The following is a 22,754-nucleotide window of genomic DNA, read 5'->3' on the forward strand; positions in this document are numbered from 1 at the left end:
GGCACCTGTCATTGCAGCCAGCTTGGCCAATGTCCAGAAGAAATGCCTCACCTTCAGTGGCTATGAAGACCCCAGGCCTTGGTGTCCCTTTCAGACAAACACAATGTAGTCTTTAGATGAAAAGCAGTGGGGAATCAAATCTCCTCTTAGATCATCCAACTGGGAGGAATTTTCAAATCTACCCAAAGGGACAGGTGTCTGTGGCTGTTATTTGTCACACCCCTTGGTCTCTTGTAATAAAATCAACTATAACCCACCCGCATACAATTTTTCAGAATAAATCAGTTAAGTCTGCCTTCCTTTAACTATGGTGTAAAGAATGGCGTGATACAATGTTGCGATAGCATAGGGCTTTGACAAAGCTTGGGCAGGGTGAAGAGAAAGGCAGACGGCTTTCCTTTAACTGTAATATAAAGACTGACACGCTACAATGTTGCAATAGCTAAAGGCTTTGACAAAGCTCGGGCAGGGTGAAGCGAGGCAGACCGAGGTTTCCGTTTTCAATGGACACAGCATCTGGCTTGGACGTTATTATTGAGGGAAGGTATGTTGGTCTCTTCCTACCCTAGGCAGAAGTACTTGTTCAAAACTGTGAGAGAAATTGCCTGGGTGCCAGAATTTGCCAAAGTGATGAGGGGATTCTTCCTGAGGGGTGGGGACCCTGGGCTGATCAAGCACCAGCTTGGGTGAGGTTTACTGACAAGCTCCTCAGCAAGAGACGCCGAAGGCAGCTGGCCAACTGTAGAGAGGTCTGGGGCTCCAGGAATGCTCGCTGCCCAGGGAGCGCAGTCACAGCTGCCTTGGGGGTACAGTGAGGGTCAGCACAGCATCGGCAACCCCTGCATGGAGACGGGGGGCTTTGGAGCAGCCCAGCAACCTGGTCCTCCCCCTTGAAAGCTGTGCCACCAAGGGCAGTGCATGGCAGCTCTCTGCACCTCTGTTTCTCTGCAAATGAGAACGGCTTTAACTACAGCAGTCCTGCTCTCTTAGTAGCTTGCTTCACTGGGCCTCCAACAGGGCAGGCCACTTGTCACGTAAATGAATGGCAATGGGGTTGACTGGAGAATGCAGGAGAAATGAATGATGGGTGGGAGAAAGGAAGGATGGGTGAACTGATGAATGGAAGGAGGATAGATGGCTAATGGTTGGATGGATGATGGATGATGGATGGATGGACGGACGGATGGATGGATGGATGGATGGATGGATGGAAAGATAGATGGGTGGTATTGAGGATATATAAGTTGATGGAAAGAAAATATAGAAGAAAAGAAGGAAGAATGGGTGGATAACAGATATATGAATGGGTGGGCAGATAGACAGGAGGATGGATGGAAGGACAGATAAATGAATGGATGAGGGAGTGGGTAGACAGATGGGTGAATAGATGGATGTATGAATAGACTGGGTGTGTGGGTGGGTACGTGGATGAGTAAATAAGTGGGTGGGTGGATGGACAGATAGGTAGATAAATAAATTGGTGGCTGGCTGGCTGAGTGGATGGATGGATGGACGAATGAATGGATGAATAGACAGACGGACGGGTGGGTGGATGGACAGGTGGGTAATCATACGGGTGGATAAATGGGTAGATAGGTGGATTGGTGGAAGGACGGGTGGATGGATAGGTGAATGAATGGATGGAGATGGATGGGTGGATGGATGGATGTGTGATGATATGGATGACACGGGTAGGCAAATGGATGAATGGACAGATGAGCAGATGGACAACTATCCAGATGCAGGCCCTGGTGGCAGAAGTAAGCTTGTGGCAGAGGGGCGTGGCCCCAGCGGCTAGGTCTGGATTAGGGCAGAGACACATCCCTCCTCATCTCCTTGTGGGTTTTGGCCCCTGACATGCCCACCACCACAGGAAGTGACTCAGACAGAGCGGCGAGGCTGGTGGGCTTTATTGATCAGGTTGGGGAGGGCACACAGGCGTCGGCCCCTGGGAACCGCGTCCTCAGCTGCTCAGGAAGCAGCCACGCTTGTGCCACTTTTGGTCTCGGATGCGGCGCACGGACTGCAGCTGGGGCTGGTTGGCATCCCACTCGTTCCAGTGGCGGAACTCTCCCCGCTCGAACACGTACTGGCGCCCACGGTAGCCGGGGAACTCGTAGCCCACCCACCTGCAGAGAATAACAGAGTGGGGTGAGGTGTGCTCCTTCCGCCGCCCTCCTGTGACCAGGCTCAGCCCTTCAAAGCTCTTTAAAGCCCGAATGTGCTAGGTTCTCTGCCTGTCTCGAGTCCCCCTTGGCTCCCCAGTGCCCCTGAGATGAATCTAACCACCTCCCTTCATCAGAGTGTCCCTTGCCCCACCTCTCCCTCTCGGTCCACTCTCCAGCCCTTCATCCCTCCGTCTGGCTGAGTCTGAACCTTTCCCCCTGACATTTCTTCGGTGAAACGTCCTTCCTTACCTGACCCTTTGTCTCCTCGGGAGGTCACACATACCCCTGGGGCTCTCAGAGACCCCTTCCCCCGGTGTGCCCGTCACACTCACCATCAGACCGACACACCTGAGAAAGGAGCTACCCAGCTCTGACTGACCACAGGACACCCATCCCTGACACTCGGGGAAACGGCACTGAGAACTCTCAGTGTTGTCTTCCCAGGCTCAAACCCAGCTTCCAACCCACTATGGAGAAGAAAAGCAGGTCGACCCTGAGGTTTTGTTAGCAGAAATAGCAAGAGGCTCACAGCTATACTCACTCTAGACCTCAATAATAACAGAGACTATGAGATCAAGGTCACCCTGGGAAGCCAGGCCTCCAGGCTGGGGAGTCAGGAGGCCACAGAAACCTGGGTGTAGACCATGTGGGAGCTATTCACTTGACTGAAGTTGAGCAAAACTGCCTAGGAGTCTAGGCTACCTAGAAACCTCAGTGGGGCAAGAGGCAGGTGCTAAAGCAGTCTCATGGGGGGGGGGGAGGAAAAGAGGAAAAGAGAGCGTAAGAATGGAGAAAGGAGGGCAAAGAGCAGGGAGAGAGAGAGAGAGAGAGAGAGAGATTATGAAGGTGTGCACAGTGCTGGGGCTAGAGCCCAACTCTTGAACTTTGGTCGTTTTGCTTTATTTTGTTTTTAAAGAAAGGCAGGGTTTCTCAGTGTAGCCCTGGCTGTTCTGGAATTCACGCTGTAGACCAGGCTGTACTTGAACTCAAAGAGACCCGCCTGCCTCTGCCTCCCAGGTGCTCAGCTTGAGGGCATCCGCCACCATGCCCTTGCTGCAGCTCTTGGATTTTTGAGGCAAGACCTGACTGTGGAGCCAGGCCAATTTCAAACTCTTCCTCCACTGGCCTAGCCTCCCGGGTGTTAGGACCATGGGCTGGCCCCACTGCGCCCTCCACCTAACGGAGGCCAAGTGAGGTTGGGTTCAGAGCACTGACTGAGTCATGCCTGTGTGGAGCCGGAGGCCGTGGTAATCCCTGGCGCTGGAGGAGCAGCCACCAGAGCACAGAGTGAGGGCAGAGGGAGCTGAGGTTTTCCCTTACGTTCCGTTGATGACTCGGATGCTGGCCACACGGTCCTGGAAACCATGGGCCCACAGGCTGGGCACATCATCATCCACGATCTCCATCTTGCGTCCACTGAAGGCTGGGTTCTCAAACAGGTGCAGCTTGTGGTCTGGGCCATCCTGGGGGCAGAGGTCAAGGGTGAGTGGGACCCACCCCAGGAACAGGAAGAATCGGGTGCCCCCAACTCCCTGAAAAGAGAGAGGGACTCAAGAGACACCCCAGAGCTGAGCAAGACAGAGGAAGAGGGCTGGACAGATCTCTTTCCACCAGTCATCACCATCAGAAAGGGAAATCGAGGCTCAGAGGGGACCACAAAGCCTCATGCTCCAGCCTCCTCCTTCTATGTGGACTCTGGCGCTATCTTCCTGCTTTCCCTTCCGCTGTGGTCTAAAACCAGCTCCGCTCAGACAGTGGGAGGAAGGGCTGGGGCAGCTTCTGTGTTGATGGAGAGGGGATTTGGTACCCTCCTGGATTACGACCCTTTCAGGAAGTGCCAGGGAAGCTTATGGACTGTCTTGAAGTGATTTCCTGGGTTTTGGAATTCTTTGCTTCCTTGAACAGTGTTGATCTGAGCCTGGACTATGGGGCCTCTCAGGTTAATCGGGTTACTACAAAGGGGTCCAGGGTCAGGACAAGGACCCTGATGTCCCTACCCAATGGCCACTCAGGACCCAGCTTCTTCTTGCCCCAAACCATTGTTAAGAATCTGAGGCCTGTCCAGGTGGGATCCCAGTGGCCAAAGCGGCATGAGAGTGCATGTGTAAGTACACACACACACACACACACACACACACACACACACACACACAGAGAGAGACAGAGAGAGACAGAGAGAGAGAGAGTTGGATAGCCATAGCGCTGACTCACAATGTGCAAAGGCCGGAGGGACAGGAGAATGTCATTACGCCGGCTGCTGGACCAGGCATCCCAGCGAGGGTAGTCCCCCTTTTCCAGGACAAACTGCTCCCCACGGAAGGCCCTGCGCTCGAATGCCAGCCACCTGAGGGTGGAAGGAACGGGGTCACCTCTGGAGTCGCTGAGCAGGCATCCGAGTGCAGGGGAAAGCATACACCTCGACCTCACACCTTCCCTGTCCCTGAGCCGGTGCAGACCCCGTGCCTGCAGATGGAGGATCCCTAAGGCTGATGCTCTAGGCCAGAAAGCCATCAAAGATGCACTGAAAATCCAAGTGTGGCCATGTTTGGGAGGGGTTTTTGGTAAAATCCCACACATCGCCTGCCATAGGCTGAACAAAAGACCCATGGGTGAGGGGCTGGAGTGTTAGCTCAGTGGTTAAGAGCACTGGCTGACATTACAGGTGACCAGGGTTCAAGTCCCAGCACACACACAGCAGCTCATGACCATCAGAGCTGCAGTCTAGGGGATCTAGTGGCCTCTTCTGGCCACCATCGGTACTGCAAGCACTTGGTGCATCGCTCGTAGGCTCCTGCCTGGCCCCTCTCCTCCCTCATAGGTACCATCCCCCTCATTTCCCACACACAGCTGGCCGACATGCTGCCTGCCACCACAGACAGAAAGTCCCAGAATGTGGCCTCAATCTGAAGGCCAGAGCTCAGCGCACAGCACAAAGCCCGCTGCCTCGAGGGCAGGCTCCAGACTCCCAGTTTTTCTGGCCTCAGTTCCCTCTGCTATGCCAGCCAGCGATAGGAAGGGGAGAGGCTCTCCCAGGATGAGGATCTGTGATAGAACTGGTGCCCGGTGCCCTCGGGGATGAGAAGAGGTGCGTTACAGACAGCTGTGAGTGTCACACAGGTGCTGGGAATTGAAGCCAGGTCCTCTGCAACCACCGTAAGTGCTCTTAACTGCTGAGCTCCCTCTTCGGCCCCTGTTTATGAAACTATATACAGCTAACTTGGTGCTTCACCTCTGAAGCGGGCATCAGCTGGCCTCCTTCCTCTTTCTGCCATTATGCCACGGGAATCTGAAGCCAAGAGTCTATTGTCTTACGGATGGGGAAACTGAGGCACAGAAAGGCTGGATCGGGGCCTCAGATTGCAGGAGGCTGGGGCGGTGGGCGCCGCCCAGGTACTCACGGTCCAGACTCCACTTGGATGGAGCCCACCTTCTCCAGCAGGCTGTCGGTGAGGTTGGGACACTCGGCTGAGAGCTCACACCGCTTGCCCTGGAAATTCTCCAGCTCATACACTATCACCTGGAAGAACAAGGTCAGAGCCTGGGCCTCCGCGGGGCTCCAAAGGTCGGCGCCCTCCCTCAAACCAGCAGAGAGGACACGCGGGTCTGCACTGACCCCTGGTGGTCACAGCGAGCAATTGCAACAATGCTCTATGTGGCAGCCCCAGAGATGCCATCCTCACGACCATTCTGGGGTTGAGGACAGCGGGGCATCACTTCAGCCCCAGGGAAACTCTAGTGTGGCCACACAGGAAAGGCAGAGCTTGAAGCCTCATCCCCCGAAGCCCGGTGCCTCTGCGCCCCAGTGAGTGAGTCACTGCCCTCAGCTCTGGGCTCTAGGTCCCATCAAGCCTCAGGTACCTTGTAGCTGCCCCCAAGGCCTCCATGGCTCTTGCCGGCTGCAGCCTGCTCGGGCGCGCTGTGCTGCTCTGCCATCTCTCTGGGGACACTTCTGCCTTAGACTGGAGGAGAACCAAGTCACCAGCTCCACCCAGCAGGATCGGGTGCTGACGTCACTGGAACCAAACAGTAGTGAGGCCCTCGCTGCCCCTGGCTCTGTAGTCAGTCATTCAGCAAACATCCCCTGGCACGTGCGTGGGACCACACATGTGGGCCAGGCCGTGGGACTGGAGAGTCCCAGAGACCCAGAAAAGCAAGAACACCTCACTGAGGCCACAGGGAGAAAGGACTTGTACTGGATCGGTACCCTTACCCCCCCCCCCCAAACACACACACATTCACACACCAAAATGCTCCCTGCACAGGGATGGGCATCTCTGTGGGCTCTCTGTGCCCTCAGTGCCTAGTACTGGACACCACAGCCAGAGTGAACAGCAGGCCACAGAAGGCAGGAGAAACGCAAGACAGACCATGCCGCTAGGAAACGGGTCAGGTCTTTGGAAACCATCCCAGGCCCCGCAGCTCACTGTTCACTCCACACACTTAATTCAGTGCTGGCTGTGTTCTAGGCTGATGCATTGTGGACCCTGGCAGGCTCTCTTAGCCTCAGGGAGCAGAGACACAGGACCCAGCCTCTGCAGACCTCTTCTCACTAGCGTGGGCGTATGGGTGTGCGCACACATACACATATCTTTCACAAACCTGTCCCCAACCCTTGTCTCCACCATGGCCTGTCCTGGCACAGTGGCGTGAGAGCCGCCATGCCCAGCATCTGCAGTACATGGGTCTTGGCCCCCCCCCCTTCATGCCTAGAGGGTCCCTTTCCTTTCTCAGAGCCAGCCAGCCTTTGGTCCCAGCCCCCACACACAGTTGGGACCCGGCCTTTTGCTCCAACCAACAAACACTGCAGGTCTTCAGCTCCCTCAGTGGCTGGGCCTCCAGGCAGTCTTGGATCCTGGAGGTCAGTCAGCCCCTACTCTCAAGCGAGCCGGGCACCAGCCATGCATACCCACAGAGACCTGAGGCTGCACTTCCCCCTGCCTCACCCAGTCCAGTACAAACCTGCTTCCAGACCAGCTGTCCCCAGACTGGCCTGCCTCCAAGGCTGGCCTATTTATGGGCATGTTCTGTTGGCCCAGCACATTGTGGCCTGCTGAGATAGCACCCTGTCCACCCAATCCTGTCCAGGCCATTTCACCAGAATGGTAAGACTGGGGAGGCCCCCAAGGCCAGCCACCTCCGGCGCAACTCTGATGACTTCCTGGGGGCCGATGGCCTTTGCTGGCTTTGTGGGAATGCCCGACAGACTAGACATGGGGCAGGGGGTACAAATCCCTCCAGTGACCCTCAGTTCCCCTTTGTCGACTTCTCCATACCATTTTCCTACAGAATTCTGGACATCCCGATCATGAAGCAGGGGACTCTTGAATCCATGTACCGGGCAACTGGAACTTGAAGCCAGATCACCACAAAAGTATGTTCTGAATTCACTGTAAGTCCATACAGCCACCTCCTGAGGCTGTCACATCAGTGTAGACATGACCCTCGTGATGGCGGCACGTATGAATGACAGCACCATTTATGTTAGCCTGTTCCCAACATCTTTAGGGAAGGAATCGATCGCCAATTTAAAGATGATGAAGAAACTGTATTCAGAGAGGCCACACCAGTTACTTAGGATCACAGCTGTTTGCTCAAATCCTCAGGTCAGCTGAAGACCTGATGGCTGGATCCTTGGGGTATTGCCAGTGACCCCTGAACCCTGAATTCCAGATCCATGACTGAGGTGAGTCCCTGAGTTCTCACAGCCAGTCTACAAATTGATTTGGGGTTTTGTGTGTGAGTATGTAGTGTATGGGTAGGTTTGCCCGTAGCTGAGGGGACCTGTGTGTGCACAGAGGCCAGAAGAAGAGTCTGGTGTCTGCTCTACTGCTCTCTGCCTCATTTCTTTGAGACAGGGTCGTCCCTCAATGAACATGGAGCAAGGCCCACAGCCACCTTCCTGTGTCCATCCCCAACCACTAAGGCAGGGTCTCTCTATATAACCCTGGCTGTCCTAGAACTTACTCTAGGCTGGCCTTGAACTCAGAGATCCACCTACCTCTGCCTCCCGAGTGCTGGGATTAAAGGCCTGTGCCACCACGGCCTGGATCATCACTGGCTCTTCATGGGGTGCTAGAGATTTGAACTTGGGCCCCAGCACTTGCACAGCCAATCAGCCATCTCCCCAGCCCCGTAAACGAATGTGTTAGTTATCACTAAGTCATTCTAGCCAAAATGCCTGACAGAAGCAAGGGTGGAACATTGGTTTTTGGCTGGCAGTTTCAGACAGCTCAAGCCAGGGTTGCTGGTCTCCACACACTTGTAGAGAGTGTCATGGCGCGGGCAGTGGGGTGGACTTTGCCTCCAGGAAAGACAGACACAGGAAGGGGTCAGGCACAGAAAGCTCTGGAGGACCAGCCCCCAGCCATGTCTTCCGGTCACACCCACCTCCAACGAGCTCCAAAGCTTCCCAGCTCTGCTGCCTGGGAGTCAGGTGTTCTACACATGAGACCGGGTGGGGGTGGGGTGTACATTCTGTGACAATATGGGGAGGGTCTCCTGAGGCTACTGAGAATCAAGGCTGGGGGTGTAGGTCAAAGTTGGTACGCTGGCTTAGCATGAGGGAGGCCTGGGCCCAGCACCACACAAATCAACACACCAAAGCTCGTGGCCGATGTGGTGGCATTGTCCTGTCACCCCAGCATTTGGGAAGCGGAAGCAGTAGGATCAGGGATTGAAGACTCTTTGACTGCACTGCAGGTTTGAGGCCAGCCTGAGCTGTCTCAAAGAGAAATCATGTGAGCACAGCAGCACATGGCTGTCGCTTTATTCTGTCCCCCAGGACCCTGCCTACCACTGAGAGTTGACACCAATGGCCACTTCCCGCCACTGGTGATGGAGCTAACGTGGCTTCTTTTCAGGGGCCGTTGTCACTGGCTGGGATCTTGCTGGGGACAGCACGCACCCTCCCTCTGCACCGGAGCCCTCAGCATCCTGAGCACTTACTGTCTCAGCACTTCTGTCTGCTGTCCCCTAACCCACAGTTCTGAACATCAGCAGCACTGCCATTCAGAGCCACACTGCTCTTAGCAAGGGGAGACTGAGTGCACCGCCCTGCACCCTGCTGCGTGTGTGTGCGGAGAGGGGGAGGGGCGGCAAATGATCAGCATCTCTACCACTGGACTGGGGGGTTTTATGGGTCGTCAGAGAAGAGGGAGCCTTGATTAAGAAAAGTGACTCCGTAAGACTGGGTTGTAGGGCATTTCGTCATTATGAGTGATGGGGAGGGCCCAGCCCATTGTGTGTGGTGATACCCCGGGGCGGGTGGTCCTGGGTTCTGTGAGAAAACAGGCTGAGCAAACCATGGGAAGCAAGCCAGTAAGCAGCACCCTCCATGGCCTCTCAGTCTGCTCCTGCCTCCAGGTTCCTGCCCTGCTTGATTTCTGGTCCTCATTGCTTTCGATGTTTTTGATATGGAACTGTGTGTGGAAAAATAAAACAAAAAACTTTTTCTTCCCAATTTGATTTTGGTTATGGTGTTTTATCACAGCAATGGTAACCTAGGATAACCACAATGCCTGAGTCTGCTATTGATTAGCATCTGTGAGGGTTAATATTGATTGTCAACTTGACAGGCTCTAGAATCACCCGCAGGAGAAGGCTCTGAGCACACCTGTGAGGGGTCAGCTAGCTCAGGTCAGCTCTGGACACCTGTGAGGGATTTTGCAGAGAAGGTTAATTGAAGTGGGAAAATCCATTGCAATGATTCAATTTTAAACTTGACAAAACCTAGAATCTCAGTGAAGGACCATCTACTCTGGGTTGCTTGTGGCTCATCTGTGGGAACTGTCTTAAGCTAGTTGACGTGGGAAGATCCGCACTAACTGTGGGTGGTACCATTCCCTAGTCCGGGTGTTAAAATGCTAAGGATGGAGACACTGAGCTGGGCAGGAGGAAATGAAGCTGCCTTTATCACTCTGCTCTTGGCCATGAGCAGCCAAAGTTCTGATGTCTCTGCGGATGGACCGAGACTGTAAGCCAAATAAGTCTTTTCTCCCCACACTGCTTCTCACTGGGGTGTTTAATCACAGCAATGGAAATAGGATGCCCACCGTTAAAATGGGCTGCCAGGACAGAAGGAGAAGGACATCTGAGGAACAAGCTTTTGCATTTGTCTGCTTGCTGTTTGCCGCCACTGCCGCTGTTCCTCGCTGGCATCAGGACCCAATTCTTCAACCTTTTAACACGGACTGAAGACCAGTGGCTTTCCAGTAACCCTCCAGGCCTCCAGCCCCGTGTCAAGGACCTTGAAGTGTCACGACTGAGCAGAACCCATTCTCAACTCTTCTGGTGTGAAGACACCTAATGTCAGTTTGCTTGGGTCATACTGTGAAAGGCAACCCGATACGTGACCTCTGAATACATATTCACTCCGTCAGTCCCATCCTCTAGAAAACCCGCAGTATTCCTAAGTAGACTGTTGATCAACATCCCTGGATAGGCCGTTGATTAGCATCCCTGGATAGAGTCCTAATTAGCTTTAACTGAGGCAGCATAAAGCCATCCAAGAAGGCAAGCTCATCGAAGGCCACGATGGACCCGAAAACAAACCAGTACAACCAGCAGCAGCACACGTCATGGTTTCTGCTTCAAATTCTTGCTGGAGTTCCTGCCTTGATGCGCCTCAGTCAAAGGATGGCGATGTGGAAGGGTTAGCCAATTAGAGCTCTCCTCCCTCAGGAGCTCATTACAGCAACAGGAAGGAAAGGAAGAGCTAAGTTGTTAGCATCTCTGAGTTGGCTATCTACTCCCTCCCTGGCTCTGTCCCGTTACTGACTCTCATCATTCAGTAGCTGTTGATTAACTTCCCTGAATAGGCTAGCACTAGCCATCCTGGGTAGATAATCAACTAGGTGTTCATTGGATAGGCTGTTGATTAACTTCCCTGGGTAAACTAGCATTGGCCGTTCTGGATGGCTTATTGCCTATCATTAGGTAGGCCGTTGATTAGCACCCCTGGCCTCTCCTCACCAGTGGCCCTAGCATCTCCTCCTTCCTGTAAAAACCAAGTGTTTCGACCCCTGCTAATGGCCTTTTCAGACAACCCTCCTGGAGACCATCCCGCCATAATTCTTGCATAAATGCTGCCATCAACACCCTCCCCACTCCATTTTGTCACCAAGAAGATCCAACACGGACATTCTGCAGCCGGAAGGGAGCAGAGTGGGGACTCTACTCCTCGGGCTTCAGTGGTCATCATCTCTTTTCCATGTCTCCCACGATGGATGGCCACGTTTGGGCTCCCTTCTGCTGCCTGGACACGGCTCAGTACAAAACCAGCCTGATCGTGTGTGGGAGGGCCAGAGCCAGGAGACCCCGTCGCTTCCCCGAGGACAAGCAGCTTCAGCGGCACAACTGACATAAAAGCTTTATTTACTATTTTTGGAGTCTGGGTGCACCCCCTTTGTACATGCAGAGCTCACCCCATTTAGTGCAGTCAGCTGGATTCCCAACTGCTTGTCTGTGCCAGTAAAACCTCTTATGGTGACAAAATATAAAAGCGTAGGGGACATCCGGTCACTGTGGATCCCGGGAAGCCCCATTTGTTTTGACAGTAAAAATATAGGTTTTTATAGGTGTATTCAGTCACGACGTTAGGTCCTCCCTGGGACCGGCTACAGTGCCCGCTGTCCGCCTTCATCCCGAAGTCCCGCAGCTTGTGGATTGGTAAGGCAGTTGTCAGAATGCCGAGGCCAGGGCTGGCACCTTTCGAGTCCTTCCCTGTCGTGGCGCAAGCATCCCAGGCGGGACACAGAAGAACAGTTAGGAAAATATATCCTATATTCACATATATGATTCCGTTCTCCCATCCCAGCATACAGAGCGTGTCGAGGACCATGATCGCTCAAGAACAGAGTAAGAAACAACTTGGTACAAATGCTTTCTGTAAACCGACATGTTACCTCTGTGAGCCCCATATAACAGAATCTGTAAGGCGACACGGGACACAAAAAACAGATTGTCGTCTACAGGATAGCAGATTTCTAGCTGGCTCGCTGCTGCCAGGGATTGTCAGGGCATAGGTGACTTTAATAGTTTAAGGAGACTCTTGGGGGATAAAGGATTCAGACTGTGAGGTGTCACTCCCTGTGTGGGCCACAGGGGCGCTCTGGGGTGCAATGGAGGTCACAGGATAGGGACAGGGGCAGGTGAAGTCACGTCCTCCTGCCTGCTTCCTTCTGACATGGCTCCAGGCTTCTGGAACATGGCATTCCTGGCATGTCAATGGGGGTCCTCTCTCACTGAGGGGATTGAGGCCAAGGCAAACTCAGAGATGCCACATGGGCCCTGCTAGTCTCCTGGGACTCCTTCCATCTCGAGTGGAGAACCTGCATATTTGGAGACACTGCCAGCACATGGCGGGTCAAAGGCACACTTGGAGGGTGCAGCATCTCTGTTGCCCAAATGATCTGCCAGGGCTGAACATTAACAAGGGGTAGGAGCGGCTTTTCACTCTTCGATCAATCCTAGGTCCAGGGTGAGCGATCGTAAAGCCAGGATTGACAAGGCAGCCCTTAGCCCCCTCACCACGACACACGCGCGCGCACACACACACACACACACACACACATACACACACACACACACACCAGGACTGGCTGCGTTTCCCTCAACTAGGATTTTCCCATCATAGGAAATCATTTTCCAAAAACTACACTAGGATTTTTCTAATCCCTGTTCAGTGGCCAAGATTGAGGACCTAGGCCTATTCCCAACTTTCTTTGCTTTAGCAACTGCTTCCCGAAGATGGCCTCACTATAGGAGTCTAGACAGAATCCTTGGCTTGCTCCCCGAGGAAACAAACCCCTCTCACCCTGTCTGTCCCTGCATCCTCCCCAAACCAGGCATCAGGTTAAGTTTTACATTATGTTCCTAATTCCCCAGGACCACCTGGTTTCTCTGCTGGAGCAGAGGACTGACCATAGTGCCATTCGATTTCAAAGGGCAAAGGCCTCTGTGTGTGAGACCAGGGACTATAGAGGAGAATGCTTAAGTACAGGGTGAGGGTGGGGTATGGGGTGGGGGTAGGGCACTTATCCAAAGGCCAGATGTCAAAATGCTGATGGGCAAAGACAGGGTCAGACGGAGCCCAGGGGGGGCTCTTCGGACAGTCAGAGACTCCAGGAGGGAGGGCTGGGGTGATGAGGTGTCTGAACTGCACACATAACTAAGGCATATCAGGTTCCTTTAACAGGAGGGCCCTGGGGAAACCCAGGGAGCAAGCATACAGCACGCCTCTTGGCCCCAGGCTCCTTGCCAGGTTTAGAACAGGGACGAAATGGGTCACTCAGCTCAGCAGGGGATCCGAGCATGGGCCTCTACTCATTCTGCTGGGTTGACTCTGAGCTGGGGACACAGCCAACCAGCACCAGAAGGGCCTCCGCTTTCTCATGTAGCCAAGGATGGCCCTGAACTTCCATGCCTCCTCCTACCAGCTGGGTGCTAAACTCACAGGTGTGCACCACCACACCTGATTTATATGGTCCTGGGGACAGAACCCAGGACCTCCCTCTGTGGAATAAACATGCTCCACCCACAGAGCCACACCCTCAACCCTGCCAGTGTGTTTTAAAGGAAGTCCCTGGCAGACCACTGGGTCAAAATTGCTGCCAAATACAAAATGGATCTAAAAACAAAACAGAAAAACAGGAACTATGGAGGCGTCTTCGGGGAGACTGACCCCTAAATAATTTCAGAGGGCGAGTGCCCACTCACTACTACCTCAGGGAAGAAAGAGAATGAGTGTGAACAGATCATGGCTCCCGTCAGCAGCCATCGCACAAGGTGGGTACCGTGGGCCTGCAGGTCTCCTTGGTGGAGCCAGTAGGCACTGCGGCTGTGCGAAGCCAAAGACACCATCCCTTCCCACCACACCCTTCCAAAGGGAGAACAGGCAGAGGCGGGAAGGCAGAGAGGCGGTCCCGGGTGGGAGACGCAGAGCGCCATGCCATTTGCAGGTGATGGGTTTACAGAGAACGACCTTTGCCACTGAGGATGTCAGGGCAGCAGTGGGCACAGGTACCAGGCAGGCATCCATCAGAACACCCAACCCAGGGCCCTCCACGGCCATGGGCCACCTTGGAACTGGCCAAGCATGTTGCCAAGGCAAGGTTGCAAAAAGGTCTCTGGAAGTCGCCGGCACGTGGGTGGCTGGCCTGGCGTGTCTGGGGTGCCCCCTGGTATTGGGGCTTGAGGATTTAGAGAAGGAAACGAGACAGAGTGGGTGGCCAGAGTACGGAAGCAGATGAGAACAGCTTAGACCTCATGGCCCAGCATCGACAGGAGCCTGTCAGGCAGTTCAACATCCAGATGGACCTCCACAATCAGCTGGTCAGCTGTGTCACGGATGGCGTGGTGAGGCCGTGTCCATTCTGACTTAGTTGGGTGTCCTCTCCATCGGGATACAGGTATTCAGAAAAGACCAGGAAGAAAGACACCCAGAGCAGGTCTGGTATGAGCAGCCAAGGCACAGACCGTTCAGACTGAGGTTCGTAATGCTTGGGACTGAGGGGCGAAGGCCGCCCCACAGAAATCAGAGTGACACAGACATGGGCAAAGGGTGAAAGTTACAAGCTCTCATAGGCTTGGACAGCGATCAGGTGACCTGAGGCAACTGGACACTGTCCATCCCCTCCTGCTGTCAACGCCAAAACATATGCACATGTCAAGTTTCAAAGAAAATTGGCTGCGTTATTGCTTTATCCCCTTCTAAAGCAAATACGGAAACAGTGGGACACAGGCCAACTGTGCCCGTAGCCCCCACGGGAAGGACAAGTCTACAGACAGAATGAGGGGGCTGTGCTTAAAAATCTGAATATAGGGTCTTAGTGGGGAGGGAAAAAAGAACCTGTCAAAAAGAAAAAAAAAAAAAAATCAAAACCCAACCTGGGAAACACCAGTGTAATGCTGGGACAGTGACCCTTGCCATCTGGGAGCCATTCAAGCTTGCTTGTCAAAATCTTCCCAGAAGGGGAGGAGCCCAGAGCCACCTCCCCAGCTGAGGGAACCCTGTAAGGTGTATGCGGAGGGCAGGAAGGCCACCGTCACACTCTGGACACTTCTGCAAAGAGAGCTGGAAGATCCATCTGGGGACTGGAGCGGGTCCTAGGGCGGCAACTTCCTGTGGTGACTCAGATGGAGCTCAGCACAGTGTCTTCAGGGAGGAAAGTCCCAGGCACATGAGCGTGGCCAGGGAGGAGTGGGTGGCTTGGCCTCCGGTTCAGACGGTTAAGGCTTGAGTTTGTGGTGTAGTGATGTCCCATCTGCGGAGAAATGACAGTCCTTCATTAGCAGGGCATTTGGCAAGGTTCTCACCAGCAGGCCTTCCATCCTAGGCTGGGGCTCAGTGCAGGAGGCCCTGAGTTCCACCCGAGTGCCACCTCTCCACAGGAAGGATATGGAGGGAGGTGAGGATGTCTGAGCAAGGTGAGCAGCGAGGCAGGCACTCTGACCAGATGCAATGAGCGCCACCTCAGGGCTTTGACTTCCTCCAATGGGATATGGCTTGCTGAGACTGCAGCACGGATTTTGAAATCACTACAGAGGGCTCTGGACACTCTCCATAAAGCACGAACTATTTGGGGGTGAAGGGTCATAAACACAGAAGAGCACGTGAGGACCAGAACACAACTCCGTACCTACAAGCTAAACTCGGTGCCAGCGCCAACAGCACACAATAAACACAAGCCCTGAACCCTACATCTCCGCCCCGAGTGGACATGCTTTATCCATCCTTTGGAGTTACACACAAGTCCATCTGCGTATGCAATTATGTGACCTGTGTAATATGTAATTATGTCTGTAACGTCCCCACACTCTGCTAGGAATTACCAAGAGTGCGACAGACAGAGCCGGGGCAAGGTTGCCTGTGCAGCATCTCCAGGACTCTGGCCTAGGTCTCGAGTTCCAAGGCCAAAAAAAAAAAAAAAAAAAAAAAAAGGCAAACTAGACCAACAAGATGGTCTAAACAGCACCACGTCCACTAGGTTTGGGCCTTGCTTTTTGTGATTCCGGAGGTGGCTCTCTCCTGGCCACACCCAGGCCAGCTTTTACAGCCCCCAGCCGCTGGGTCCATCAATCTCCTTTACGTCCTCAGGTAGCATGGGGACCCCAGAGCCATATGGACACTGCTGGCCGTGTGGGTGACGTCAGCAGAGCTGTTCACAACAATCTGAGTGTGTGACTGCTAAATAACTCAGCCAGCCCCACCCGTCTGTGCCACCCCCTATCTAGACCCTCAGCCGGAGGGCAACAGGAAGGTCAAGATCATGAGGTCAGGGCCCTGGTTATCAGAAGCCCTCCGCTAGGTCCTTTACAGGAGTCCAGAACATTCACCCCTGGTCCCTTTGTGTGGCCTCCTCCCTCCTGAGGCGCTCCAACCCAGCACCTCCGAGGTCCACCTGAGCTCCCCGTCTTGGGCTCACGAGGCTCTTCCCAGGTGCCGCAGCACGGCCCATCCTACCTGGTCAAGCTTGATTCTCATACAGGCTCTGCCTCTTCTTGGATTTCAGCTCCTTTAACCACTGGGGGGAGGGCTCCTCCGACCTGGAACCAGAATTCGGGTGAGTCGAGTGAGCAGGCCGTAAGTCACCAAACCCATTTCACAGGTGAGGAGAGTGAGGCACGCACGGAGCGGCCATGTGACTTTTTCAGCTCACAATGTACCTCACAGCATACCACCATCGGCTCTGGCCCTGAGAGCCGAGGCTGAGCTGCACAGGCCTCATCAGGGCTTGCCATCAGCCTGGCCGGGGTGGGGCAGCTGCCTCCTCCCTGAAGGGCAGCCGGCCAGTTCGGCCCTCCCAAGACAAAAGTGCTTGTCAAACATAAGAGGAGGAAGGGTGCCTCAGTTTCCACCTAGCTGCAGGGGGCTGTGCCCAGCAGGGGTTCCTGGAAATAAGGCCTGGAGTTCTGAGTTAGATGGGAGAGGAGGGAGAGGAGAGGCCTCGGAATTCCTGCCATCTCCCCCTGGGCTGCAGGTCTAGCTGTCAGAGTGCAGGGTACACTCACAGGGAAAGCACTAATTCCCATCTAAAAACCAACACACAGCACACAGCACCCCATGGCACGCCGTGGCACCCGCCGCACCCCGATCTTGGGTGGGAAGTGTTCTTAGCCCCATCCTCACCTCTCGTCTCTCTCCATGCTGGAAGGCAGCACCCGACTGCCCAGCGCCCCAGGCTGGAAGGGAGACTTCGGGGTCTTGGGCTGGGGTGTCCAGCTAGGAGACTCGCCAGGACTCTCTACTTCTGGTCTCTTGTGCAGCTGAGCCTGGGGAGAGAGGTGGGCTGAGTGTAGCTGTCTTCTGCGTGGGGACCAGCCTCACAGCGACGCCCCAGCCGAGCTGCAGAGTGATCCAGGCAGGGAGTATGGGGACTGAGAAGTCGACAGCCTCACCCGAGTGGCTGTCCACTCACCCCTGCATCTACACCAGAGTCCCATGGGCACATGGCAGGGGTGACTGTCCCCTGAGTTTGGAGAGGACAGGCTGGGAAGGGGTAACTTAGGACAGTGTGAGCAAGATTCCCCTGGAGAAGCTAGGCAGTGTCACAAGCCTGTCATTCCAGCATTCAGACAGCAGATGGAGGCAGGAGGATGGGTGATTGGGAAGGGGAGTGGAAGGGGGGGGAGGCTGGATGAATGAGGATCAACAGACAGGAAGGGAGAGAGAGGCTTAATGGATGGGTGGAAGGAGTGAGAGGAAGGAAAAGCACGGGATGAATCATGGGTGTCAGACAGAAGGAAGGGTGGGCAGGAGGGAGGAGAGCGTGCAGACTACTCTTGGTACCTTCAGCACTGCTGGGTCCATGCCAGGGAACACTGGCATCCTCTGTGGATGGCTGACAGGAGTCCTCTCCACCCTAGGCGGCTCTTCATCTGACTCATCCCTCCTGGGCGACTTCTCTTCTATTAAGAGAAGCGTTCGAAGTCACTGGTGGTCCCTCCCATGGCCCAGGAGGACCAGGACACCCCTAGAGCACTCTGCACTTGGGGACAAGCCCTGGGGACTGCTTCCTGCTCTCCCAGCTGCTGAGAAACGGCAGCCACAGGCAGATCACCTCCTTTGGGAGTCTGTATCCATCTCCCTGGGCTTTATTTTTTGAGAAAGTCTTTCACTGGACCCAGAGGTCACCAATTTGGATAGAAGAGCTGGTCAGCAACCCTCAGGAATCCATTTGTCTCTGCTTACTCAGGGCTTGGGTTATGGAAATGCATGGGTGCTTGGGATTTGAACCTGGTGCTTCTGAAACAAACACTTTACCCATCCCCCAGCCCTCCCCAGACATTTAACTTTCATTTGCTAGCACAGATGGACCAGGAGAAGGACCCACGTCCAAGCATTCGTCTAGGGGCTGATCAGAGGCTGCACTTGGCCATGTTACTGCCTGCTCTGTAGACCAAACGAAGATATCCACCTGCCTCCTAAGTGCTGGGATTAAAGGTGGGCGCCATCATTGCGCTTTCTGTTTTGTTTTGTTTTAAATATTTTATTGTATGTATGTATGTGTGCTCTATCTGCACGTACACCTGCACACCAGAAGAGGGCATCAGATGCCCATACAGATGGTTATGAGCCACCATGTGGTTGCTGGGAATTGAACTCAGGACCTCCGGAAGAGCAGCCAGTGCTCTTAACCGCTGAGCCATCTCTCCAGCCCTGTTTTCTTTTCTTTTGTTTTGTTTTTAAAGAGAGTCACAGTATATAGTCACAGCTGGCCTGGAGCTCACGCTGTAGGCCAGGCTGGTACCAAACTCAGAGATACAGCAGCCTCTGCCTCTGGAATGGCACAACCACACACACGTGCACAGCACATGAAACATATAAAGCCCAACGTGAGATCACCGCTGGGTAACCGAGTCTCAGGGTTCAGCCTAAGCAGAGCACGGTGGGACGCGGGAGGCGGGCGTACCTGTTGAGTCCTTGAACATCCACATGCTGTGCGACTCCTCTTCCAAAGGGGACCGGCCCTCGCACTCGCTGAGCTGGCTGCGCCGCAGGGAGTGGGAGGTGGGCGCCCGGCGACGGCTTCGCTTGCTCAGTTGCACCCGGGTCTTGAGGGCACTTGAGTCGAGGACTGAGGTTTGCTTTGGGGGTGGCGGGAAGGAAAGAAAGCGTCAGTGGAGGGCGCCGTTCGCAGGCTGTGTGCAGCCTTGTTCGCGCACGAGGTGCTCTCGGGGGCACACGGGCGGGTGTGTCACACTCTAATAGGACCCTCGATGTGGGGAGCCTGAGCCTCCCCATGGAAACCATGCAGGCAGTGCCCAAGAACACCACTGGACCCCACAGGACAAATGACACACAGGCTGTGACCTCACACAGCCTCGGGAGCAGGACTATACCAGAAGCTCAATCCCCGCTTGTTTTGTTTCATGAATAGCTGAATGTGTCTCTCAGTCTTTATGACAACAGTGTTCATGGAGCCCCTGAGCTCTTCATTGTGGCCCCATGATAATCCAGGGTGCAGGGATCACCTACAGAGCTCCAGTAAAGGGGGCACTTCCATGTCTGCAGGTCCAGACAGAGACACCTCCAAACCTTCCCCACAGGAAACCCAAGTTCATACATCCCACATGAGCCTCGGTTTACTCCACACTTAGGGCCACCAGCATATGGGCAGACTCAGCAGCCATGCCAGCCTCCTAATCGAAAAGGAAGGCAGGGGATGTCGCCCCTTGGTTATCAGCAGGGACATGGGATGGAGCCAGCTATCAGGAACCCAGGGCTGCTGGTGCTCCCCTTGCTGCTTACGATGGACTCTAAGAGGAAGTGCTCAGAGTTCTAGAAGAAATGTCCAGCAAGATATCTCTGTCATGTGACCCGAATCACATGCGCACAGAGGGTTCCATGTCAAAGGTTGTATCCTGTGGTCACTGCAGGGGCTCCTGGCATACAGAGCCTGTCCTGGAGGGGTGAGAATCTCACACAGGCCCCTGCTCCCTCTTAATAAATGACTGTTTCCATCCCAGCCGCCACCCCTGGCTGCAGGCTTACATGGATGAAGGAGAAGTCATCCTCTCTCTCTGCGGGGCACACGTCTGATGCAGGCAGCCCCTCTGGGCCATCCGTGGATTCCAGCTCAGAACTGGAACGGTCCACGCTGGAGCTGCGCCGGTCCCTGGAGCTGTCACGCTGCTCCACAGATGTGGACTCCGTGTATGAGGACAAGTGGCTGCCTGGGGGCTGCTGTCCTGCAGACGCAGCGCTGCTGTCAGGAGATGGGGACTCGGGGCCAAAGCTGCAAGGCAAGGCAGAAGGCGACAGTGCTCACAGAGGGTCCTAGAATGCTGAATCCCAAGCACAGGAGATTGTGAGTGTGTGTGTGTGTGTGTGTGTGTGTGTGTGTGTGTGTGTGTGTGTAAGAGAGAGAGAGATCCTCCTCCTGGACATAGCAGTCACGAGTCCATTGTCCTGTGAGACACCTGCACAGGTACAGAGTAGGGATGTTTCTTGGGCTCTGGAGACTATATCACCCAACACAGGAGCTACTGGGAACAGGTGGCAAAGGAGAGCCAAGACCCAAACCAGGAGTGATGGTAACACACCTGGAATCCTGCAGAAGGAAGCAGAAGCAGGAGGGTCAGGGGCTGGAGGTCAACCTGGGCTATGCAGCAACCACCTGTGCCCAGAGAGGGGGGAACACTTAAAAAGTGAGAGGGACATGCACCATGGGGAGGTGTGCGGTGAACGTTGAGGCTCAAACGAGAAAGAGCATCAGGTACCTCAGAACTCAGGACCTTCCATGTGGATACCTGCTGGGACTCTTCAGTCTAGCTCCTATGTCACCCACGGGGACCTTTCTAAAGACAAACTCACTTCACCCACTCTGCATGCTCCTTTGATGACCTGCACAACATCTGACCTGGGGTCCCATGTGGGCAGCTCACACTGCATTTCCACTGGGCGATGGCGAGGCAGGTCAGAACGCCCCTAATAACCAGCCCAGAAAACTGAACCTCAGGCTCCTGATTCAGCCCAACAGCTGCCTCCTCAGCCAGCCAGCCACTCAATCATTCATTCATTCAATCAGCCAGCCAGCCAGTCAGCCAGCCAGGTCAGCCAACCAGTCGGTTAACCAGTCAGCCAACCAGTCAGCCAGCCAGCCAACCAGTCAGACAGTCAGTCAGTCAGCCAACCAGTCAGCCAACCAGTCAGCTAACCAGTCAGTAGGTCAGTCAGTCAGTCAGCCAGTCACCCAGCCAGCCAGCCAGGCAGCCATTCAATTAATCAGCTAACCAGTCAGTCAGTCAGTCAGTCAGTCAGTCAGTCAGTCATTTAATCACTCACTCACTCACCCACCCATCCACCCAGTCACTCACTCACTCACTCACTCACTCACTCACTCACTCACTCACTCACTCACTCACTCACTCTTTCACTCTCTTCCTCCCTCCCTCTCTTAGCCACTCACTTAATCATTCACTCATTCCTTCATGCACTCACCCACTCAGTCCCTCCGTCACTCACTCACTCACTCACTCACTCACTCAGTGGAGACCTAATGGGTACCTACTCTTCCAGGCATCATGTGAAAAAATGGTATCACTCACCCAAGGGGATGTATATTATTTAAAACTCTATAATCCTAAAAGGCCGTGAACAGGAGTAACCTCATGAAATATGAATGCTGTTACAGATAAGGCAACTGAGGCACAGTGGTGCCATCCTGCTTAGATGAAGGGGTGATACAGGGTCTAACACAAGGACCCGCATCCCTGTCCGCTCTCATCTTCTCAAATGCCTTCTTGTGAGGAGATACATTCAAGTAACCAAGACCACTGAAAATGGAAACAATTGTAACCAGGCCCTCATGAAGATGGAAACATTGTAACGAGGCTTCTCCTCCCCAGAGGGTTTAGAAAATGTTGCAGGGGGCTCATCTGACAAGCTTTGACCTGAGAGCTCCTGTCCCTGTACCCTGGGAAGGACCCTCAATCCTGGAGTCCCAGTTGCATGTTTCCGGACTCCCAGAGGCTTTCATGGTTGCGGCTGTGAGGAAAGGCTGAGGGAAGTACCACCCTCCAGGCAGCAGGGGGCACTACCATCCGCTGCAAGAAAGCCTGGCCTGGCAAGTCCCTCTGAGGACAGCAGGGGTGCCCAGCATTGGGAGAGCCCAAGTCTCAGCTGGGAAAAGTGGGAATGGGCCCTCAGAGACCACAGGGCTCAGGGTCCCTTAGGAGACAGGCACAGATGACCAGACAGTTGGCTGCTTCTACAGGGATGCTTACACTCACCTGAGGAAGCTCACTACACCCATAAACCACGGGTTAGGAGGCGGGGAGTTAAAGGCAGTGAGAGTCCGGCTGGTTGGCTCCTCTTATCCATTTTATTCCAGCTTTAACTGGTCAGCTCTGACAGTGTGACCCAGCAATGAACCAACTGAGCAGTCAGAGGCCCCAGAGGTGGGAGAGATGGGGGCCTGGGTTCAAGCCCAGCTCAGCCACTGATACATGTGTTCTCTACTATGGTCCCTGCCTCTCTCTGAGCCTCTGTTTCCCAGCCTGCCATGATGTCCACAGACCACAGGGCTAGCCAGGCCAGTCATGCAGGAGCTGAACTGAGCCTGCAGCGGATGCCAGAGCACCCGT

At 54.4% G+C, this 22,754-nt stretch overlaps 2 protein-coding genes across 5 annotated transcripts in view; both read right to left on the reverse strand.

Moving 5' to 3' along the window:
• Positions 1 to 1,942: 1,942 nt before the first annotated feature.
• Crybb3 (crystallin beta B3) lies at positions 1,943 to 6,126 on the reverse strand. Its single transcript, XM_055606366.1, has 5 exons — positions 6,027 to 6,126; positions 5,567 to 5,685; positions 4,380 to 4,512; positions 3,489 to 3,631; positions 1,943 to 2,129 (listed from the first exon to the last, which is right to left on the reverse strand). The coding sequence occupies exons 1-5, from the start codon at positions 6,099 to 6,101 to the stop codon at positions 1,964 to 1,966; spliced, it is 636 nt and encodes a 211-aa protein (XP_055462341.1). The 5' UTR covers positions 6,102 to 6,126; the 3' UTR covers positions 1,943 to 1,963.
• A 5,393-nt stretch (positions 6,127 to 11,519) lies between these two features.
• Kiaa1671 (KIAA1671 ortholog) overlaps positions 11,520 to 22,754 on the reverse strand; it is a 134,921-nt gene continuing 123,686 nt past the window's right edge. For all 4 annotated transcript variants that reach the window (XM_055605703.1, XM_055605702.1, XM_055605704.1 and 1 more), the window contains 6 exons: positions 20,161 to 20,404; positions 19,079 to 19,253; positions 17,956 to 18,074; positions 17,296 to 17,438; positions 16,630 to 16,712; positions 11,520 to 15,430 (listed from right to left, as the gene is read on the reverse strand). In XM_055605703.1, coding sequence (XP_055461678.1) covers positions 16,634 to 16,712; positions 17,296 to 17,438; positions 17,956 to 18,074; positions 19,079 to 19,253; positions 20,161 to 20,404 — 760 coding nt within the window. In that variant the 3' untranslated portion in view covers positions 11,520 to 15,430; positions 16,630 to 16,633. The remainder of the gene's footprint in view (positions 15,431 to 16,629; positions 16,713 to 17,295; positions 17,439 to 17,955; positions 18,075 to 19,078; positions 19,254 to 20,160; positions 20,405 to 22,754) is intronic.

Source organism: Psammomys obesus, unplaced genomic scaffold, assembly GCF_907164565.1.
Source record: "Psammomys obesus unplaced genomic scaffold, mPsaObe1.curated_primary_1811, whole genome shotgun sequence".
Classification (NCBI taxonomy): Eukaryota; Metazoa; Chordata; class Mammalia; order Rodentia; family Muridae; genus Psammomys; species Psammomys obesus.

What these genes read in the sequence shown, in the direction of transcription:
- Crybb3 (XM_055606366.1), bottom strand. Translation starts at nt 6,101, where the DNA reads ATGGCAGAGCAGCACAGCGCGCCCGAGCAGGCTGCAGCCGGCAAGAGC. An exon ending in ATCCAAGTGGAGTCTGGACC is followed by an intron (nt 4,513 to 5,566) that starts GTGAGTACCTGG and finishes TTCCACCCTCAG; the next exon opens with GTGGCTGGCATTCGAGCGCA. An exon ending in CCCTCCGGCCTTTGCACATT is followed by an intron (nt 3,632 to 4,379) that starts GTGAGTCAGCGC and finishes CTCTGCCCCCAG; the next exon opens with GATGGCCCAGACCACAAGCT.